Genomic DNA, 22484 nt, shown 5'->3' on the forward strand with positions numbered 1-22484 from the left:
GGCAGCAACAACTATTTGTGAGGTGCAGTGAGGATTATACCCTACAAGTTCCCAATTGCTTAAAAGCCACCATTGCTCTACTGAAGAGACTCACATGGACTACGGCTAAACCCCAGGAAGGAGCAGAACAAACTTGCTCTGCTTCAAAATAATAAAATCTTGATTGAAGAATCTTCTTTCAGACACCTAAACTTTACCACCTCCTTGCTCTTAATGTAGGCAAAGAGAATGACTGGGGTTTGTGGGAAGAAAAGTGATACTTAACAGCTTTGCTGTAGTCCCCTTTGCCTCCTCCTGCTGGCCAGGAGCGATATTTCCAACAGTAATTGATGATGATCCGTGGACTCGCCGTGTCATAAGAAATAAATAAAAAATATTGTGACTAGAAATTGATTGAAAAGAAACAGAAAGAGCAGATGATGCAAGCTAACAAGGAATACATCTACAAGATTATGGAATCCACTTTTTATTAATTAAAACAAGCATTTAAAATTATAAATTGCAAAACCAAAGCAATTCTAGAAAAAATATTTTTATTCAAGTCTCAAGAAAAACTGCAAAACATGAGGTTTAAAACCTAAAAAGGTTTGCATAAAAAAAGATTTAAGTCTTTTGAATTATACACCAACAAACTTTTCTAAAAAAACGTCAACATAATGGAAAACTGTTGTGTCGCAGTTTACCTTTACATAATTTTGCACATTATTGTAATTATAAAGGGGGTAATGAAACTGAAGTTAGTGATATAACTCAAAAATCTGTCCAATATTCCTGAATAAGGGTGACGGGCAATTGAAGCAGATATTATAAATCCAAATAAAACCAGCCACTAATAATTCCCAGTGTCAAAATGACTGAACCGAAACAGGTTTACCCAGCAGATGATAAAACATGGGGGAAGGGTTCAAAGTATAGGAGTTAATATTTCTTTACAAGCAGGACATCTGTCACCGAGTGCTTTCTTCAAGGCAGCAAATAGACCATTCTTATGCACAAAAATATTTTCATGATGATTGGAAATTCTGAATATTTTCCTTATTCTCGATATCCATCTCTTTGATTTGATGGACTTCATTCTCCAGCTGAACAATTGCACGCTCAATCTCATAGTTCTTACTCACAAGGGATACCCACCTGGAACACAAAATACAATCTTCAGGAATGATGCAATATAAAACTATAGTGTTGCAATGTAAAGTAATAAAGATGTTCAGGATTAATGGCAGATTTGTGTCATTTTACTTTTTTCTAAAATCGGGGGAAGAAAAAAGATAAAATAATTTTAAAAATGTATTTTACAAAAATAAAAAATATGTCCTGAACAAACCAATTATTTCACCCAGTGAGCATTAATATAAATTATATTAGGGCTGCAATAACTAATCGGTAAGATTAATCATAAAAATAGTTGTCAAAGAATCTCATTATCAATTAGGTGGTCAGCGATTAGTTGGTTAATTGCACAGCACCAGCTGCTTCAATCCGATGAACTCCTGCACATGGTATTGTGCAAACATTTTTATTTATTATTTTTTTTCTATCCGATTAATCGGATGATTATTGTCCGAATAAATCGGATAGAAAAAAAGATTAAAAAAATAAATAAATTCCATTTTTTTGCACAATCTTAGTTGCAGTAGATCATCAGATTAAAGCAGCTGGTCCTGTGCAACTGACCAACTAATCGCTGACCACCTAATTGAAAATGACATTTGTTGACAACTATTTTTATGATAAAACTTACCGATTAGTTGTTGCAGCCCTAAATTATATATTATTCTCAAAAACTCAGCATCATGTAAAGAAATTATCTGCTTATTTTACAGAGCATTATATTGTAAAGTAAATGGGTCTCCTTAAAGGGACAATCTACACAAAAATTGTTATAGATAACGCCTTTATTACCCATTCCCCAGCTTTGCACAACCAAAATTGTTATAATAATATACTTTATAACCTTTAAACCTCTAAATTTCTGCCCGTTTCTAAGCTACTATAGACCGCCTCTTATCACATGCTTTTTTATTTGCTTTTCACAACAGGGGAGTGCTAGTTCATTTGAGCCATATAGATAACATTGTGATCATGCCCGTGGGTTGTGCACAACACAGCACTAATTGGTTTAAATGCAAGTCAATAGATAATAAAGTCATGTGATCAGGGGGCCGTCAGAAGATGCTTAGATACAAGGTAATCAGAGATAAAAAGTGTACTTCTATAACCATGTTGTCTGTGCCAAACTGGGGAATACGTAATAAAGGGATTATCTATCTTTTTAAACAATAACATTTTTGGAGTTGACAGTCATATTAGCCAACAAAGTTGTCAAGGTAAAAAATGCCTTTAAAACAATTCTTGTGGGGTCTCATAATACTCATGAGGCATCTTATAGAATCTGGAAAGACTAGAGAGCATTAAAGAATCAGGCCCCCAAACAGTTACTTCATAATGACATGGCTGACAGAATTTTATGTGGAGAACACAGAGTACTGTATGGCAGTATATAACAATGTTACACACACAGTACTCAATGTATGGCCACGCTCCCGAGGCTACCCCAGTATGCCCTCATCGAAGAAAAAGTGTCAAATGATAGCAAGGAACCAAAAAAAAAAAGGCATGTTTGATAACAGAAGTAAAGTGGCATACAATTCCAAGGGTCTGAGGACTGTTAAGTATAATGGGTTGACAGAAGAAATACAGAACCAACGGACAGATCTGACGTGTATATATATATATATATATATATATATATATATATATATATATATATATATATATATATATATATATATATATATATATATATATATATATATATATATATAATATCCCAAAAAAAAAAACAGAATTTATGTTTACCTGATAAATTTCTTTCTCCTACGGTGTATCCGGTACACGGCTTCATCCTTACTTGTGGGATAATCTCAATCCCTACAGGAAGTGGCAAAGAGAGCACACAGCAAAGCTGTCCATATAGCTCCCCTCAGGCTCCGCCCCCCCAGTCATTCGACCGACGGTTAGGAGAAAAAGGAGAACCATAGGGTGCAGTGGTGACTGTAGTTTACAAAAAAATCATTTAAACCTGACCAAAATACCAGGGCGGGCCGTGGACCGGATACACCGTAGGTGAAAGAAATTTATCAGGTAAACATAAATTCTGTTTTCTCCTACATTGGTGTATCCGGTCCACGGCTTCATCCTTACTTGTGGGAACCAATACCAAAGCTTTAGGACACAGATGAAGGGAGGGAACAAGTCAGGTAACCTAAACGGAAGGCACCACTGCTTGCAAAACCTTTCTCCCAAAAATAGCCTCCGAAGAAGCAAAAGTATCGAATTTGTAAAATTTGGCAAACGTATGCAGTGAAGACCAAGTCGCTGCCTTACAAATCTGTTCAACAGAAGCCTCATTCTTGAAAGCCCATGTGGAAGCCACAGCTCTAGTAGAGTGAGCTGTAATTCGTTCAGGAGGCTGCTTTCCAGCAGTCTCATAAGCCAACCGGATGATGCTTTTTAGCCAGAAGGACAGAGAGGTCGCAGTCGCCTTTTGACCTCTCCTCTTGCCAGAATAAACAACAAACAAGGACGATGTTTGTCTGAAGTCTTTCGTGCTTTAAAGTTTTATCTAAAAGCAACTAACCACATCAAGATTGTGTAACAGACGTTCCTTGTTAGAAACTGGATTAGGATACAGAGAAGGAACAACTATTTTCTGGTTGATATTCTTATTGGAAACCACTTTTGGAAGAAAGCCAGGTTTGGTACGTAAAACAACCTTATCTGTATGGAACACCAGATAGGGTGAATTACACTGCAAAGCAGACAATTCAGAAACTCTTCTAGCAGAAGAAATAGCTACTAAAAACAAAACTTTCCAAGATAGTAACTTAATATCTATGGAATGTAGAGGTTCAAACGGAACCCCTTGAAGAACTGAAAGAACTAAATTTAGACTCCATGGAGGAGCCACAGGTCTGTAGACAGGCTTGATTCTGACTAAAGCCTGTACAAACACCTGAATATCTGGCATGGCTGCCAGACGCTTGTGTAACAAAACAGACAGAGCAGATATCTGTCCTTTTAAGGAACTAGCTGATAGACCTTTCTCCAATCCTTCTTGGAGAAAAGATAGTATCCTTGGAATCCTAATCTTACTCCATGAGTAACCCTTGGATTCGCACCAACAAAGATATTTCCGCCATATCTTATGGTAAATTTTCCTGGTGACAGGCTTTCTAGCCTGGATCAGAGTATCTATAACTGATTTCGAAAACCCACGCTTAGATAGAATCAAGCGTTCAATCTCCAAGCAGTCAGTTGCAGAGAAACTAGGTTTGGATGTTCGAATGGACCTTGAATTAGAAGGTCCTGTCTCAAAGGCAGCTTCCATGGTGGAACCGATGACATTCACCAGGTCTGCATTCCAAGTCCTGCGTGGCCACGCAGGAGCTATCAGAATTACCGAAGCCTTCTCCTGTTTGATCCTGGCTACTAGCCGGGGGAGAAGGGGAAACGGTGGAAAGACATAAGCTAGATTGAACGACCAAGGCGCTACTAAGGCATCTACCAATGTTGCCTTGGGATCCCTGGACCCGTAACGTGGAACTTTGGAGTTCTGACGTGACGCCGTCAGATCCAGATCTGGAATGCCCTATAGCTGGGTCAGCTGAGCAAAAACCTCCGGGTGGAGTTCCCACTTCCCCGGATGGAAAGTCTGACGACTCAGATAATCCGCTTGCCAGTTGTCCACTCCTGGGATGTGAATTGCTGATAGATGGCAGGAGTGATCCTCTGCCCATTTGATGATCTTGGATACCTCCCTCATCGCCAGGGAACTCTTTGTTCCCCCCTGATGATTGATGTAAGCTACAGTCGTCATGTTGTCCGACTGAAATCTGATGAATTTGGCCTTCGCTAGTTGAGGCCATGCATGGAGCACATTGAATATCGCTCTCAATTCCAAAATGTTTATCGGGAGAAGAGATTCTTCCCGAGACCATAGACCCTGAGCCTCCAGGGACTCCCAGACCACGCCCCAGCCTAAGAGGCTGGCATCGGTTGTGACAATGATCCACTCCGGTCTTCGGAAACTCATTCCCTGAGACAGGTGATCCTGAGACAACCACCAGAGGAGTGAGTGTCTGGTTTTCTGGTCCATCTGAATCTGGGGAGAAAAATCTGCATAATCCCCATTCCATTGTTTGAGCATGCACAGTTGCAATGGTCTTAAATGAATTAGAGCAAAGGGAACCACGTCCATTGCCGCAACCATTAGTCCTATTACCTCCATGCACTGAGCTATGGAGGGTTGAGGAATGGATTGAAGAACTCGACAAGTGTTCAAAAGTTTTAATTTCCTGACCTCCGTCAGAAAGATTTTCATTTCTACCGAGTCTATTACTGTTCCCAGGAAGGGAACCCTTGTGAACGGGGACAGAGAACTTTTTTCTATGTTCACCTTCCACCCGTGAGACCTTAGAAAGGCTAGAACAATGTCCGTATGAGCCCCTGCTTTGTGAAAGGACGACGCCTGTATTAAAATGTCGTCTAGGTAAGGTGCTACTGCAATGCCCCTTGGCCTTAGCACCGCTAGAAGGGACCCTAGCACCTTTGTGAAAATTCTGGGAGCAGTGGCCAATCCGAAGGGAAGAGCCACGAACTGGTAATGCTTGTCCAGAAAGGCGAACCTCAGAAACTGATGGTGATCTTTGTGGATAGGAATATGCAGGTACGCATCCTTCAAGTCCACGGTAGTCTTTTTGGGAACTACAAACAGGTTTGAGTAAAATCCCAGTCCTTGTTTTGCTGTTGGAACTGGGTGTATCACTCCCATTTTTAAAAGGTCTTCTGCGCAATGTAAGAATGCCTGTCTCTTTATCTGGTCTAAAGATAAGCGAGACATGTGGAACCTTCCCCTTGGAGGAAGATCCTTGAATTCTAGAAGATACCCCTGAGAGACAATTTCTAGTGCCCAGGGGTCCGGAACATCTCTTGCCCAGGCCTGAGCAAAGAGAGAAAGTCTGCCCCCTACTAGATCCGGTCCCGGATCGGGGGCTACCCCTTCATGCTGTCTTGGTAGCAGCAGCAGGCTTTTTGGCCTGTTTACCCTTGTTCCAGCCTTGCAATGGTTTCCATGCTGGTTTGGGTTGGGATGCGTTACCCTCTTGCCTAGTGGCTGTAGAGGTAGAAGCCAGTCCCGTTCCTGAAATTGCGAAAGGAACGAAAATTAGACTTATTTTTTAGCTTTGAGAGGTCTATCCTGTGGAAGGGCATGTCCCTTTCCCCCAGTGATATCTGAAATAATTTCTTTCAACTCTGGCCCGAATAGGGTCTTACCCTTGAAAGGAATATTAAGCAATTTTGTTTTGGACGACACATCCGCCGACCACGATTCTAGCCAAAGCGCTCTACGCGCCACTATTGCGAAACCAGAATTTTTTGCCGCTAATTTAGCTAACTGAAAGGCGGCATCTGTAATGAAAGAATTAGCCAACTTCAGGGCGTGAATTCTATCCATGACTTCATCATAAGAAGTCTCCTTCTGGAGCGAGTTTTCTAATTCCTCAAACCAAAAAGCAGCTGCAGTGGTTACAGGAATAATGCAAGAAATTGGTTGAAGAAGAAAACCTTGTTGAACAAAAATTTTCTTAAGTAAACCTAATTTTTTATCCATAGGATCTTTAAAAGCGCAACTTCTATTGGTATAGTCGTGCGCTTAGCTAGCGTTGAAACTGCCCCCTCTACCTTAGGGACCGTCTGCCACGCGTCCCTTCTGGGGTCAACAATGGGGAACATTTTCTTAAATATAGGAGGGGGAACAAAAAAGTACACCTGGCTTCTCCCACTCCTTATTCACTATATCCGCCACCCTATTAGGTATCGGAAACGCATCAGTGTGTACTGGGACCTCTAAGAATTTATCCATTTTACACAATTTTTCTGGGACCACCAAAGGTTCACAATCATCAAGCGTAGCTAGGACCTCCTTAAGTAGGGCGCAGAGGTGTTCTAACTTGAATTTAAATGCTATGGAATCAGGTCTGCTTGCTCATTTTCTGTATTTAAAACTGAGCAATCACGCTTCCTAGGAAAAGCTGGCAGTTTGGATAAAAATGCTGCGAGAGAATTATCCATTACTGCTGCATAGTAATAGCAATTGGTGCGCTAGATGTACTGGGCATCGCTTGCGCGGGCATAGCTGGTGTTGACACAGAAGGAGAGGATAGTGAGCTAACCTCACTACCTTCAGCTAAAGAATTATCTTGGGCTATATTTTTAAGTGTGATTGTACGGTCCTTAAGCTGTTTGGACGCTATGGCACACTTCACACATAAATTTAATGGGGGAACCACCTTGGCCTTTGAACATACAGAACATAGGTTATCTGAAGGGTCAGACATGTTTGACAGACTTAAACAGATCTTCAATGCAATAAAAATTATTTTTTACAAAAACGTTACTGTGTCTTTAAATAATAAAAGTGCACACTTTATTATTGAAACATCAAAAAACCATCAAATAAACATCCGATTTTAATGAAATTTTCACCACAGTGTCTTAATGCTTTGAAAAGATTGCACACAATTTTCAGACCAATTAACCCCTTAATGCCCAAACCGGAGCTAATAACAGCAATTAACCAGTTAAACACACTACAGTACTATGCCACAGCTTCCACTGTGGCCTTTACCTTCCTTAGGGATTATTTTAGTAAGAAATAAGCCTCTCTGGAGTCTTTTCTGATGCCTCTGGACTCCCCACGTGAAGCTGCATGAACTGACTAGGCAAAACAACTGCGCAATTGAGTTGAGAAAATGAGGCCGCCTCCCTCTTCATTCCAGAGTGGAGGGGCCTTTCTGACTAGATTAGGTGTCCAAATAAGTGCCAGGTGCAAATTAAACCCCAAAAGTGTTTTAAAGTCTGCAAAAACACCTTAATTATAGTGAAAAACATGCTAAAAAGCAATCGATTATGCCCACAAAAGTGTCAACCAGCATAGAGCCCTTAATATAAGCCCTAATCTTGTACAGAGTCTAAGAAAAATGGCTTATCTATCCCAGAGGGGATTGCTGACAGTCTTCTAGCATTACTAGGTCTTGTTAGAAAAATGACTGATCATACCTGAAGCAGTTAAGCCTGCAAACTGTTCCCCCCAACTGAAGTTCTCTGGTTTCAACAGTCCTGCGTGGGAACAGCAATGGATTTTAGTTACTGGTGCTAAAATCATATTCCTCTCGGCAGAAATCTTCATCATTTTCTGCTGCAGAGTAAATAGTACAAGCCGGCACTATTTTAAAATAACAAACTCTTGATAGAAGAATAAAAAACTACAACTAAACACCACATACTCTTTACCACCCCCATGGAGATGCTACTAGTTAGAGCGGCAAAGAGAATGACTGGGGGGGCGGAGCCTGAGGGGAGCTATATGGACAGCTTTGCTGTGTGCTCTCTTTGCCACTTCCTGTAGGGATTGAGAATATCCCACAAGTAAGGATGAAGCCGTGGACCGGATACACCAATGTAGGAGAAAAAGGACTTCAAGACAATTTTTGAAGACCTATACACAATGTTTTTAACAATTACTTTTTTTTTTTTTTTTTTTTTTTTTTTTTACACACACTTGGTCTTGAGACACCAAACCAAAAACAATTATAACAAGAGAGTAACTTACGTTGACTCCATCTCCCGAAGTTTAGTACCAGATGAGAGCTGAGAGTTCTTACGCTGCCAGTTCAAGTCCTGAATACGTTTCCTATGAGTCAATACAGCAATATTAGCTTTTATTCATTAACTGCCAATAGGTTATGTACAACAGACAAGAATGGTGCAAACCAAATCAAGGTTATTTTATAATAGTTATGCAATTTAAAGGGCCATTATATTAAAAATAATTGTCAGAGCATGTAATTTTAAAACTAGTGACCCTGCACAACTATGTTTTTAGCCCCCGCAAATGTCTTGAACACAAAGTAATGTTTGGAAGTCGCAGAGCACTGCTGGTCCGGAGAGGAGACTGCTGCTGAACCAATCAGCAGAGCTAGTCACGCAACCCTGCTGCACAACTTAAGATGCTGATTGGGTCAGCAGTAGTTCCCACACCATGCAGGGCCGTTAGTTTTAAATTTACATGCTCAAATTTGAGCATGTCCTTTTTTCCACTATAGAGGCCCTTTAATTACCAAAATTCTGAGAATTAGAAGTGCATACTGCTAACAGCACAAACAATTCAGCTATATATCTATTCCTAACTGGCTTTTGGTAGTTGGATTAAGTGCAAAGAAAAAAAAAATGCAAGCTTTGCTAACAAAATTACTAAAAGTTTAGGCTGAGTTTGGCTATTTAAAATCAATAGTAGCAAACAAGCTGTGAATTTGTTTTGAAAATGTTTAAATTTAGTTGATAGGTTAGTCTACAGTAAGAAAACAAAAAGGTCTTGTAATTACAAGATGTTTTGTGTCCCTTTAGGTTGGGTATAAACAAAATGATTTTATATTGGGGCCTCCATTTCCACATTTTTACCAGAATTCCAAACAGCTGTAAAAGCGCAGTTAGAGGCGTAAAATTATGGCTAAGGAAGAGTTTAAAACAGATGGTATTAAATGGGTATAACACTTATCTTCAGTTAGGGATGGATGTAAATGAATTACTACAGTGGTCAAACAATCGTTGTGTGGAATATAGCACGAAAAGGGGGCAAAATAATTCATGAAGGAACATATCTAAACAGTTATCAATTTCTGCAAAATCTACTTTCAATTTCATTTCCCCCCCCCCCCCCAGCAATGCAAAAATCTCACCTGAGTTTCTGAAGATCCTTCTGAGCAGATTCAATCATCTGAATCAAATTTCTATTAAAAACAAAAAGAAGCTGAAAATGTAGTTGTGTTTATTTTTAGCATAAAAAGATGTGGTTTCAAGAATGTGTTTTAAAAACACAAAACATGAATAAGTGTTACAATACATTTATTACAAATAAACTGAAATCTGGTTGATCCTATCCTACAGCAATAATTTTATGTCAAATAATAAACAAAAGTGATAAGCATCTTGCAGTACATAAGATTGAAAGGTGGATTTCCTTTTTTTTTTTTTTTCTTTTAATTACACTTAGAGACATTCTAGGTTAAATGTTCTATTTCATTAGAACATTTTTGTTTTTAAACATTTGTCCTCAAAATGGTTAAACACATTGTTAAAATTGCACTCCTGGAACACACTCCTCGTTTGCTATATACTTTAGAGAGATACTTTAGAGACTCTAGAGTGGCCCAGGAGCAGAAATGTTACTGTATTTAGCCTCTTTTTCAGGGATTAAAAAACATTAACAGAAAGGAAATTGTTTAAAAAATAAAAATGTTGTAACAAACTATTTCATTTTTACAAAAGAATAACTCTCTAACTTGAATTTGAAATTTGGAGTTTTAGCATACATCACTAACATTTATTTTGGTCTGGCTTCACAATGTGTATACTACACGAATAACTCTGTTGAAACGCTTGGATGGTGCTGCTTCTTCTTGTGTCTTTATTTATTCAGTTTGAGCCATACAGCAGAAGAAAATACTGATTTTCCAAGATTATTGAATAAGGCTTGAAAAACACAGCAAACAACCTGAACCACTGAACGTGTTTTCCAATTTGGCAGAGATAGATCCAGTGGTATATTAACCCATTCCCACCATTAGCCGTCTTAACTGCGCCAGACTTTAGGTTTCTGTGTCCTGCTCCCCCTCCATTGCCTCTTGAGTGCTGGATCCGGTTGGGGGACGTGCCTAGCACCTCAGGCAGGCCCCCAGGATCCAATCAGGAGTATCATCTATCTGCACCTGCAACGAGTGGATCATTGGCAGTTACAACTATATCTGATTTCTCTCTTCCCTCACTGTGATCTGATAGAGAGAGAGAGAGGAAGGCAGATCAGCATATCCCACAGTGTCTGCTTCATATAAAAAAAAAAAAATTACACACACGGCAAAACCCCAGACGTACGTTTCGGCCTAGTGTGGGCCTCATCAGTGAGGTGCAGCCATAACCCTCTAGGCATACTGAGCAACGGGTCCACGTCTGGATTCCCGCATCACACTTAGGGAGACTTCCCCAAGTGTCATAATTTGCATTAATAAAAAGAGAGAAGCACTGGGGTTTTGCTGTTTCTCTTGTTCAGAGAGGGATTGCCTGGTATTTCGGGGCTGGACTGTACTGTGAAGTCAGGATCAGACTGATATGCTTCAGGAAAGTTCTTCTCTGTGAAAGGCACATGTTGAGCAAAAAGAGGCTGCTTCTTGGGTGGTAACTAGCCATAGAACAAGCTATTATGCGATTGTTCGTTTCCAGGTTGAATGCTTCTCACACATATCATACACACATACACACACAGCAGTGTGGATGCACTCTCACCGAAAGAACAGCAGCTGCCAGGGTGCTCTTATGACTAAAACACTCTGATCTTCAGCCAACAGCGAATACATTTATTGAGATGTGACGTTTTGGGGTAAACAAGCCCCTTCCTCTGACAAGCAAACAATGTGTGAACAAAATTTTTTAAGACCTGATAGGCCCACCTCCAAAAGCCAGCCAATCAAAAAGCAGCGTGTGCAAAAGAAACATGGGTGAACAAGCTGATGTGCTGTGTTATAGTTATTACCATCATATGTGTAAAGAGCAATGTCTAAATAACAGATGCATTGGTCTGTGGACTGCGCATCAGGGACACCCATACAAAACAGCATTCAACAATTTAAAAAAGTATGTAACCAATTAGAAGGAAACAGGCACACTTAGAGCAAACGGATGAACACAAATGTAGCTGTCATAAATGATACGCGATTGGTGGACTGAAACCCGCCCTTGTATGACGAAACTATTTGCAAAACGACCAAACCAAGGAGCATAATCGCCATTGCCCATTATCAACCGAAGTGCAATTTAGTGTAGATTATTTGAGTTATATTAGTAGCCCGTGACTAACTGCTCAAGCCAACTCTAGATATTCGATCGTATCAAATACGAGTAACACCCTCTGGGTGTCAGAGACATATTAAACAAAACACCAAAATAAACCAATCAATAGAGAAGGGCGTGGACCAGCTCCGTGAGCATCATTCGTCGTATGGGACATGCCTACATCACTCGGCAGGACAGTATTGGCCGTAGTTCATAGTGACAGTCAAGAAAACAATAAGTGTGAAACAGTCTGTAGAAAGTAAGAAAGGGGCGTAGATTCGCCACATGCGTGTCATCAGTCATGTGGGACGCGTCTCCACCAATCATCAAAATAGTATACCAAATCCTCTGATAGCATTGACGGTGGTCATGGTAACCGCCAAACAAAACTAGACAGCAAAACAAACCAAACAGCCTAAAGAAAGAGTCATCGGCCTATAACAACACCACCTTAATAACCAAAAAAAGGTCAGAGGTATATTCAAACAAATAAGAAAAGAACAGCCATCCAGCCAAAATGAACAGCGGCAGGTATCTAGTTGCTCAATGGAATATACCATTCCTAAAGGCTTACCATCACAGTGGAGGTGCAAAAAAGGCAGACACCAGACCACTAAAGCATCTATGTTAAGTGTACATATGGAATATATAAGTGCAATATAAAAAATAAAGCTAAAAAGTTAACATGTAAAGAACAGTACACTGATACACGACAGCATACGATATGTGGCCAAACATCTACAATATAAGGCAACTTTTTTGAGACAAAATTGCAACAAAATCGAAACAAAAGGGGGCCAAAAGAGGAGAACACAATGAATCATATTAGCAAAAAAGTATATATCAAAACAGACAAACCAAAATTGACCTTAATGGATCACGCTCTCATAACCAGGATCTAGACTCTCATAAAATGAGTTGAAACTCTCATATAGGTCATATCCAATTCCTATGGATGTGATCATTGGGTAGAAGGAGCGTAAAGTTTGTCGACTCTCATTGTGGAGTAGCCTAAAGATAGCATTGCCACCCCATATTTATATTCAGTCCCTTGGGTGATAAGAGTGCCAAGTTCAAAAATCCAATGTGTTTCTCTTTGTAGCAAGATCTTCTCTCTATTCCCTCCTCTTCAGAGGGGGGGGGGCATGACCGGTGATGCAAAACCTCAGGTCCTTCATGGAATGCTTTGCCTCCAGAAAGTGCCGTGTCACTGGTTGATCTACTTTTTTAGTTTCAAAAGCTTGGCAGATGGTGGAGCTGTGATTTGCCATCCTGGTAACAAGCATCATCACAGGTTTTTCCAGTATAAAAAAAAAAAAAAAAAAACTTGCCACATGGGCAATGTAGCAAGTAGATGTGGGTGGTTGTGATATTTCTTTTTCTTGTCAGGGTGTTGGAATGAAGGGCCAGTGAGCATGCTATTGCATGTAACTAGTGCAGCTGAAACATCCCTTTTTCTTTCTCTGCCATATCCGAGACATCTTCTGGCGGTATGTCAGTTTTCACAAGCAGATCCATCAGATTATGTGCTCTCTTATAGGCCACCCTGGGTGTCCCCCAATGAGTGAATGGTAAAATGGGGTCCCACTGAATGAGTTTCCATTCCTCACAGATGGCTCCAACAATTTGATTTTTGTCCGGCATGTAGGATGTGACAAAAGTTAGGCATTGCTGGTCATCTAAACTCGTGGCTTCATTCGTCATGAGTGCACTCTGTCTGCCCTTATAAAGTTGAGTCAACTTGTATCCTCTTTATAAGAACAACAATAGGTGCCACTGGAGACCCAAAGTCACCAGAGCACAGTTAAGAGGCGCATAAGGCAAGAGTGAAACAATATAGGTTCAGGTTAGTGAAGCACTTTAACTAGATAATACCAGAGAGATAATACTAGCAATGAAGGGTATAAATAACAACAATGTTTGATGAGCAATGGAGATCCTATAAAAAACAATAAACAATATAAGGGTGATATGATTTATATTAGTCCAATCAATATGGTGAACTTATCTAATCCAAGAGTCCAAGAGTGTGGCCCAAAAGGTGTGTGCAGTGGGCAAAATTCCAGATGAAGGTAGGCCGCTCCTCCTGAGTGTTATGCCAGGAACACAGATGAATAATCTAGAACAAATTAGATAGAGGGCCCCACATGGTGCAGATCATATGAGGTAAATATAACACAGCGATGTGATAGTAAGAATCCTACTCACAAATTGTAGCGCACATAAAAGTGCAGAAAACGCAGTCCGGAACCACACGTCGTCCGGTCGACCACAATGGATGGAATAACATATGAGAAATAGGCGGTGATAAAAAAGGTGTGACCAATTGCGCCAATGATAATCAGCGGGGCAATGAGATGGGATAAGTTCAGGGGAGAAATAAACTCAATATTATGAGTACAGCCAATAGAAAGTGGCTGAATGTGTAAAGGGGGCATTAGGTATCAGTCTAGAACGTGACATTACATCAGTGTGAATAGTGACTTACAAAGGGATATGCTACGTTAATAAGAATATACCGGGGAGGGAGTGTAGGGATAATCTAGAAGTGGATTATAATGATAATACTAATTCATGTCAATGGTGATCCGTAGCGAAGTGGTATATAAAGGGGGCTCATTGACAATATAGGCATAATATAATGCGAGGCCTGCCGATATATGAAGGCTGAATATACATAAAGAAACATTGGGAGTCTAGTGCATATCAAATTATCAATATGATAGGGCTTAAATATGGGGATTGGGATGGGGCTCAGTAGGTGAATTTGTGAGGAGTGAAAGACAAGTCATCATTCGGATACGTCATAAGTGGACAATAGCCACAGGGATATACTAGTATCAATTGATCTATATATGATAAGAATAGGTGACAGAGGGGAGAGGGTAGGGCTGGAGATGAAGACCTCAGTGAAGGAATAAGGAGAGAATATATGTGGTTAAAAAGACAACCAGAGTCAGAACACATATGTTGGCTATCATATAGAGATGTGTAAATAATGTGATGGTGAGAATAACAGATAAGGTGAATATGTGCATGTTATACTCAGATAAAGAACTGGGAGTATATAAAATATGTGGAATAAGAGCGTAAAGGATATATAATGTATATGTCCATATACATAAAACCAGATACAATGTGGCTATGAGAGGGGGGATAGGAATCAGAGACAAGGGTATTCAGATAGTGAAGTGAGGATGAAATACTCAGATGATGGGGGTACCATAAGAGAGTATCTATTAGTGAAACAATATCAATACTCATGATCACTATCAGTAGAGATGATATTAATATTGAAATTAATATTAGAATAAATATCAGAATGCTGCTAAGTCCATGTTGAGGTTGAGACCAGAGGGAAACAAGGTCTTCAATTTATAGATCCAAAACGTTTCCCTCTGTCTCAACCTATTGAATCTATTGTAGAAATGGGAAATCATTTCAAGTGGGCAAATGCTGAATGTGTTGGTTATTCTATTGTGTGTATTGTTGCAGTGTCTAGGCACACTATGATTGCGATATTAGTTTTTAATGTTTCTTAAGTGTTCATTCCACCTATTCCTTATCAATCTGCAAGTGCGGCCCACATATTGGATCCCACAAAGGTTGCAGATCAATAAGTAAATAACATAAGTGGAAGTACATGTCAAAAATTGTGGAATATTATATAGCTTCTTTGTGACGCTAGATGAAAGTTTTACTCCCAAATGTAGTATATTTACACATATTGCAATTTTTAAGTGGACATTTCCCTATTCCATTCTTTTTAGTTGGTGTGGAGGGATTTTTTATTCCATTAAATTTGTGGACTACAACTTTACTAGGTGCTAGCACACTTTTAAGTGTTGGGGCTCGTCTAAACACACACTTGGGTTCAGGATCTACTAATTTTCCTAGGATTGGATCCCTTTTGACCAAATCCCAATGTTTTTTAATAATGCGTTTTATAATCATCCTTATATGTGATATATCCCTTTTGTAAGTCACTATAGGGATAGCCCTACACCGATATTATGCTACTATCAGATTGCCATTAAACGCCCCTTTGTTTACATTCAGCCACTCCCTATTGGCTGGTTTTGCATTACACTCCGTTCACATCTCCTCTGAACTTTCCCCTTACTTTTGCGCTGCTGACTACTATTGGCGCAATTGGTCACACCTTTTCTGACATCACTGCTAACGTCTTATTGTTATTGTATTAGCTACACGCTATTGGCCGATCATGTCCAATACTGAACATTTTATACCCACTTCATATAATTGGTTGCTACTATTTTTACCGATATATTTAACGGCTCAGTCTGTATCCACATTATTATCTCTTGTCATATTATGGCTGTGATTATCATGTCCAAGTTAGCGATCTATATCCGAGTACACTCGCCCAGATGCAGCATAGTTTGACACGCATCCCACTTTCTCATTATTTTCCCTACGCCACTTAGTACACATATGTCTCATTTAATATTCTAAACCCTCGCCACCAACAATTCTTTACAAAATAGCCTTAGACACAATTTGAAAACCAAACAAATAGTGTATAATTCAAATCTAAACAGAATGTGTTTATTGTCCAGTTGAGACATATCAATTTGCTCTCTGTTCTAGGGCGCAGTGCACTCATACACAATCTTCAAACAGTTAAATAAAATTATATAATACTTTTTGAATATATGTATGTTATTGGTATATTGTTTTTTTGATGAAATATGTTTTGTACAACTAATATTAATGTAGTTTTATCTGTACATTCAACTAACTTTTGCACCTTGGATCCCCATTTGCAGATTGGTATGCTCCATTAGGGGTGTGAAATTTTTCTGATCATGGATTGGTTACCAACTAGTTTAAATATGGCAGCTTTGAGAATGTTTGTATAGCCTGATGAAACAGTGTGTATCACTGAAAAACGCGTTGCTGTTGTTTTTATCATTGTTATAAAACCTTTTATATATTTTAATTCTCTATCTGCTGCCGGTTATCCTTTTTTATCCTTGGGCTTGGGCCTGGTGAACTTATCCTGGTCCCCCCTGAGCATTTGGCTGGAACTTTGGTGCATAGTTCCACATCCATTCCACCTCCTTGGATTTCCCTGGACTCTCCCTGGTGAGACGAGGATCTCCATCTGTGCAATACCATCCATTGTGGTCGACCGGACGACGTGTGGTTCCGGACTGCGTTTTCTGCACTTTTATGTGCGCTACAATTTGTGAGTAGGATTCTTACTATCACATCGCTGTGTTATATTTACCTCATATGATCTGCACCATGTGGCGCCCTCTATCTAATTTGTTCTAGATTGTATCCTCTTTGCTTGAACCTTGTGGTCATATCCTCTAATTGTTGAATAAACTTTTGTTGGTTCGTATTATTTCTGATCACTCTTTGGTATTGCGATTTTGGGATGTTGCGTATTAAGTGAGGGTGGATGACAGCTATCCGCTCCAAAGGATTGAATTCCTGTCTGTACTTTTTCTATAAAGTGTTGTGCCCAATCTGTTGCCATCTTTGAATATTCTGACGTCCAGGAAATCAATTATCTTGCGGAATTGACATTGTGTTGAAATCTAAAATCGTACTGTCAATATTGTTAAGGTTATTGACCCATTGGTTAAGTGACTGTTCATCCCCTCCCCATATCAGAAAGAGGTCATCGATATAGAGGCAGTACAGCTTGATCTGTTCATTAGAGAATAATTGCATCTTGTGTGTCTCATACTCCGCCATGAATACGTTCGCTAGGGATGGGGCCACATTGGACCCCATTGCAGTTCCAGCAACTTATAGGTAATGGGTCTCTTTAAAGAGAAAATAGTTTTTGGTTAAGCAGTCGGTGAGTAATTCAATAAGCACATATTCTGCAGATCCCACATATGGGATGCGTCTGAGGTGTCTTACTGTATTAATACCCAAATCTTGTGGAATTACTTTGTATTAGCTAGACACATCTAGAGTCACCAGGAGATCAGAGGACTTGATGTTAGTGAATAGCGTGATCAATCTGATAAAGAATTAGAGTCCTGGATATATGATTTCATATGTTTGACCCACGGTTGAAGATGAAAATCGACGAATTGTGCCAGTGGCTGTAGCAGGGACACTCTTGCAGACACAATGGGTCTACTTGGTGGTCTGTGGGCATCCTTGTGCACTTTCGGAAGTGTATACAGCACAGGAGTGATGGAAATATCTTGTTGCAGGAACTTGAATTCATGATCTGTGATCATTCCTTGCTGACACCATGTAGCGAGTTTGTGGTCACTCTTGTTTGAACGTGGGGGTAGGATTCCTGGGTAGTATTCGGTAGGTTTTGTCATCACTTAATTGGAAAATGACGCTTCTCTGTAGTAAGAGAGGGCCATGATCACAATGGCCCCACCTTTATCCACAGGTCTAATCACTATGGATTTGTCTTAAGGTGTCAATGGCAAATCTTTCTTCTTTAGAGATATTGTCATGCCATGGAGTCTTCTTCCTTTCGAACATTTGTTGAGTTAAATAGTTCGTGCAGATAGACAGAATTTTTGTCTTTGGATCAAAAAGGTATCTTTGGCTCTGAAAGGTGAATGTTCAGAGGTATCAATTTGAAAGAATTCCTTGAGTCTTAGGTTTCTTCCAAACCTCTGTATGTCTATATAGGTATATCTATGTCTCTATCTCCACTAAATTTCACAATAATAAAATAAAAAAACTGGACATGCCCCTTTTAAAATACTGTGGGTTGTAATTTTTATTCATAAGTTGTAAAATGATGCGCTAAACTACACCCAACTTTGCCACTCAATATAAACTACCTCCTTCCTAGGTAGTCTAAAGATATTTCCACATTGTATTCCTTTTCCAGGTCTCCTAATCAATTAACATTGAATAAAAAAAAATAAAAAAAATTCCCTTAGTACAGAGTTCTGGGATTTAGATATTAACCACTCATGTTATCCTAATAGCATAATCATCTGAAGCGTAATATTCTTTTCGGTCTCTAATTAAAGATCAGACAATGGGGATTGTATACAAAGAATATTTTATTAATAAATTTAAAAAACTCAAAAGGAATATTTATTCCACATCTACCATAGATTGTGATTCATACAATGTATCTCCTGAAGGTATAATTCCTCTCAGCATTGAAACAATTTGTTATTATGTCAATCTATTCAATCCGTTCATATTTTCATTCATACTCTATATTGTTCTCTTAAACCAATTCTAAAACTATTCTAAAATAGTGTCAACAATGGGCAAATGACTCAAACTCTTTAAAAAAATTATGAAAAATATAAAAAATGAAAATATTCTTTTTGAAAAAATTAAAAAGATAATATAAGTCCCACACAATTTAAAAATATCTTGTCATCTTTATATGCAGTAGCTGTCTCTAATGTGTATTCTTGTTGAAACATACAACGGCTCTCTTATAACACCGTTCTTTATTAATAGCACAGTGGATTATCCCTTGTGCTGATGGCAAGTAATCACCTTTCAAATGTGATCCCAACTAGTTGTTTACAAGGACTTTTAAAACCCTCTTATATTGTTATGTTCCACAATATCAATTTGTTTCTGTATTACAAAGTGAGCTTGGAGGTCTTTCTTACCTCCTTCCTTATGTGTCTAGGATTACGAATCTAACCTTTTTTCCTTGGCGTCTTTACTCTCTATGGCTCCGACAAGCCAATATCCTCCGAAGATCACCACGCTGACGTTATTCATGTGACATCACTGCATGTCAATATCAAAGTATACTTGTGCAAGTATTTCCAGATTTTCCTCCTCCGACCGGACTCCTGTTTTGGGTGGATCTCAATTTGCTCTTTAGTTCTTTGTACGCAAAGCTGGTTATTGTAACCAAATCCTTTCAAGTCCTCAGTTAAAGAGGATTTCCAGCGTCGGTCACAGATTCTTGTGTTTATCAATCTCTCTCACTTCTCACAGTTCTACACGTTTCACCCGGGGGGGATCATGGCCTGATGCAACGCCATGATTGGAGGAAGCCGGATTCGTCATTTTGGACCCGCAAAGAGGGCTTGCGACAGGTGGAGGAAGCGCTGCAGCAGATTTCAGGATTAAAAGGTAAGTTTTTGAAGAAAAGGAGTGAAATGTCAATTTTGATGTATTAAAAGTGCCCTTGTTTTTAATAGGTTTATTAAAACAGGGCACTAATTCATCCAAATAGACCTTCACTTTAAAGGCAACATTGCCATGTTGTAACCTAGGCTTCCTTATCTGCTGAGGCCAATTAGAGAGTTTTAAATGGATCAGTGCAACCAATGGCTGAGTGTGTTGAATAAAGCAGTGTGGAGTCTACATATAATATCATAGTGTTTAATGTCACTTTAAAAGCTATCCAAATTCAAAACACCCAGAGATCTGCTAATCGCCAAATGCAATGATCCGCAGGGGGTTAAACAGCTGCAAGCAAAACTATTAAACATATTTGACAGTGATGAACCAGCAAACCTACTGCTAAGGTGGCATTATGTTAGCCCTCCAGCCTAGTGCTCCTTTCCAGAGGACAGTAAGAGACAGGTGTATTACTGTTAGACAGAACAGCTCAGTTCCCAAAACAAGCATAAATGCTTCTCCATAAAACCTTCTGTGCTAGATTTAATGTTCTGGTGCTGGAATTAGACCTGTCACAAACCACAGCAGCAATCAGCAGCAGGAGAATCAAGGATAAAATGTGAAAATAGATTCTGATTTCTATCGGTTATATGTCCCAGACTGCTCTGCATTTTGATTACTAATAACACAGCTGAAGCACAGTAACACTTTTAGCTAAACAAAATAAAGCTGCTCAGAAAATATAGCTTCTCATTGGCTATTGTTACTCCAGCTTCAAAATGTATAGAAACTGGTTTAAAAGTGATACATTAAACGTTAACATAATTTCTGGGTCCCTTTTACACTATAGGTGCACTTTGTTTATCCTTTTATTATAGGTACTAGTCCTAAAGCCCGTGTACACGGGCCAATTTTTGCAGTACAGCAGTTCCACCACTTGCTCTCTCTCTCCCCCCTCTTTTCTGCTCTCTCTCACCCCTCTCTTTTGCTCTCTCTCTCTTTCTCTCCCCTTCTCTTTTGCTCTCTTCCCACCCTCTTTTGCTCTCTCTCTCCCCCCCTCTTTCTCTCTCTCTCCCCCTCTTGATTTATCTCGCCCTCCCCCTCTCTTTTGCTGTCTCTCTTCCTCTCTATCTCCCCTCTTTTGAGCTCTCCCTCCCCCCCTCTCTTTTGCTCTCTCTATCTCCCCTCTCTCTTTTGCTGTCTCTCTCTATCTCTTTTGCTCTGTCTCTAGCCCCCCTCTTTGGAGCTCTCGGCACGGCCCGCACGACCCCACCCACACCACGGCCACGCCACGTCCGGCCCGTTACTCACTCTGCAGTGTTGAAGGCCAGGTGTGTTTGTCCTCGCGCGCAGTGTCTACTGCGCATGACAGCTTCGGACAAACACACTTGGCCTTTTATTATATAGGATAGCTATATGCAGAGACACTACAATGCGAATAAACATCCGCCATCAGAAACATGACATAATGAGCAGTGCAGTTAGGAGCACAGCCGATGTAGCAAACAAAATAGCAGAATCAGTGTGGAACACAAGAACAACCTACTCATTATAGACTTTCCAGGCATTGCAGCCATGCTGAGACATGATTTCCAGATTTTCAATGCGAACTGCCTGATGCTCCAGCTGGGCCATGGAGTTATTGACACAATCCTGCCACGCAGTGATGTCATTCCTCTGCCCCGAAGTGGGGGCAGGTAGCTCATACCTAAAATGGAAACAAAAATTGGTTAATTCTACATTGCGTTATTGTACTGCAGTGTTTGTGTTCCAAAATAATAAAAAAAAAAACAAAAAAAAAAACCTTTAATTGTTTCACATTCACTTAAATGTAACAGCAATTTACTTCACACTGTCAGATATTAAAGGGACAGTGTACTTAAAAGTTGTTATTGCTCGAAAAGTAGATAATCCATTTATTACCCATTCCTCAGTTTTTCATAAACAAGTTATATCTGGCACTAACGCCAGACAGTGCTAGTTCGTGTGTGCCACAGATAAAATTGTGCTCAGTCCCGTGGAGAATGATAATGGTTTCATAACAACCAGCATTAATTGGCTAAAATGCAAAATTGTAAAGAGCTAATAAAAAGCACTGAGATAAGGGGTGGCCTGCAGCGGCTTAGAAACAGGCAATCTTAGAGGTGATAAAGTATGTTAATATAACAATGTTTGTTGTGCAAAGCTGGGGAATGGGTAGTAAAGGCGTTATCTATCTTTTCAAGCCATAAAAAATTTTTTTTAGTAGACTGTCCCTTTTATACCCAGGATTATGTTGAGAAATCTCAGTTCACTACACTAAGGACAAGTGTACCAATATTTAAATAGATGAGCAATAACAAAATATTTTATAATGAGTATCTGTTTTAAAAGTATTAGCATGTGATGTGTACCCACATATTGTCAAATTATTGGGGAGGGATGAGGTGCCAAACTCTACAGTAATGTTTGAGATCCCTGTCTCATGTCAT

The 22484-nt window shown here is 39.5% G+C and overlaps 1 protein-coding gene across 1 annotated transcript in view; it reads right to left on the reverse strand.

The window, feature by feature from the left end:
- Window positions 1-450: 450 nt before the first annotated feature.
- The window catches only part of BCAS2 (BCAS2 pre-mRNA processing factor), a 29286-nt gene continuing 7252 nt past the window's right edge, over window positions 451-22484 (reverse strand). Inside the window, exons 4-7 of the mRNA XM_053706564.1 lie at window positions 21560-21721; window positions 9804-9854; window positions 8678-8758; window positions 451-1134 (exon numbers count right to left, since the gene is read on the reverse strand). Of these exons, the coding sequence (XP_053562539.1) occupies window positions 1005-1134; window positions 8678-8758; window positions 9804-9854; window positions 21560-21721 (424 nt within the window). The 3' untranslated portion in view covers window positions 451-1004. The remainder of the gene's footprint in view (window positions 1135-8677; window positions 8759-9803; window positions 9855-21559; window positions 21722-22484) is intronic.

Source organism: Bombina bombina, chromosome 3, assembly GCF_027579735.1.
Source record: "Bombina bombina isolate aBomBom1 chromosome 3, aBomBom1.pri, whole genome shotgun sequence".
Lineage (NCBI taxonomy): Eukaryota > Metazoa > Chordata > Amphibia > Anura > Bombinatoridae > Bombina > Bombina bombina.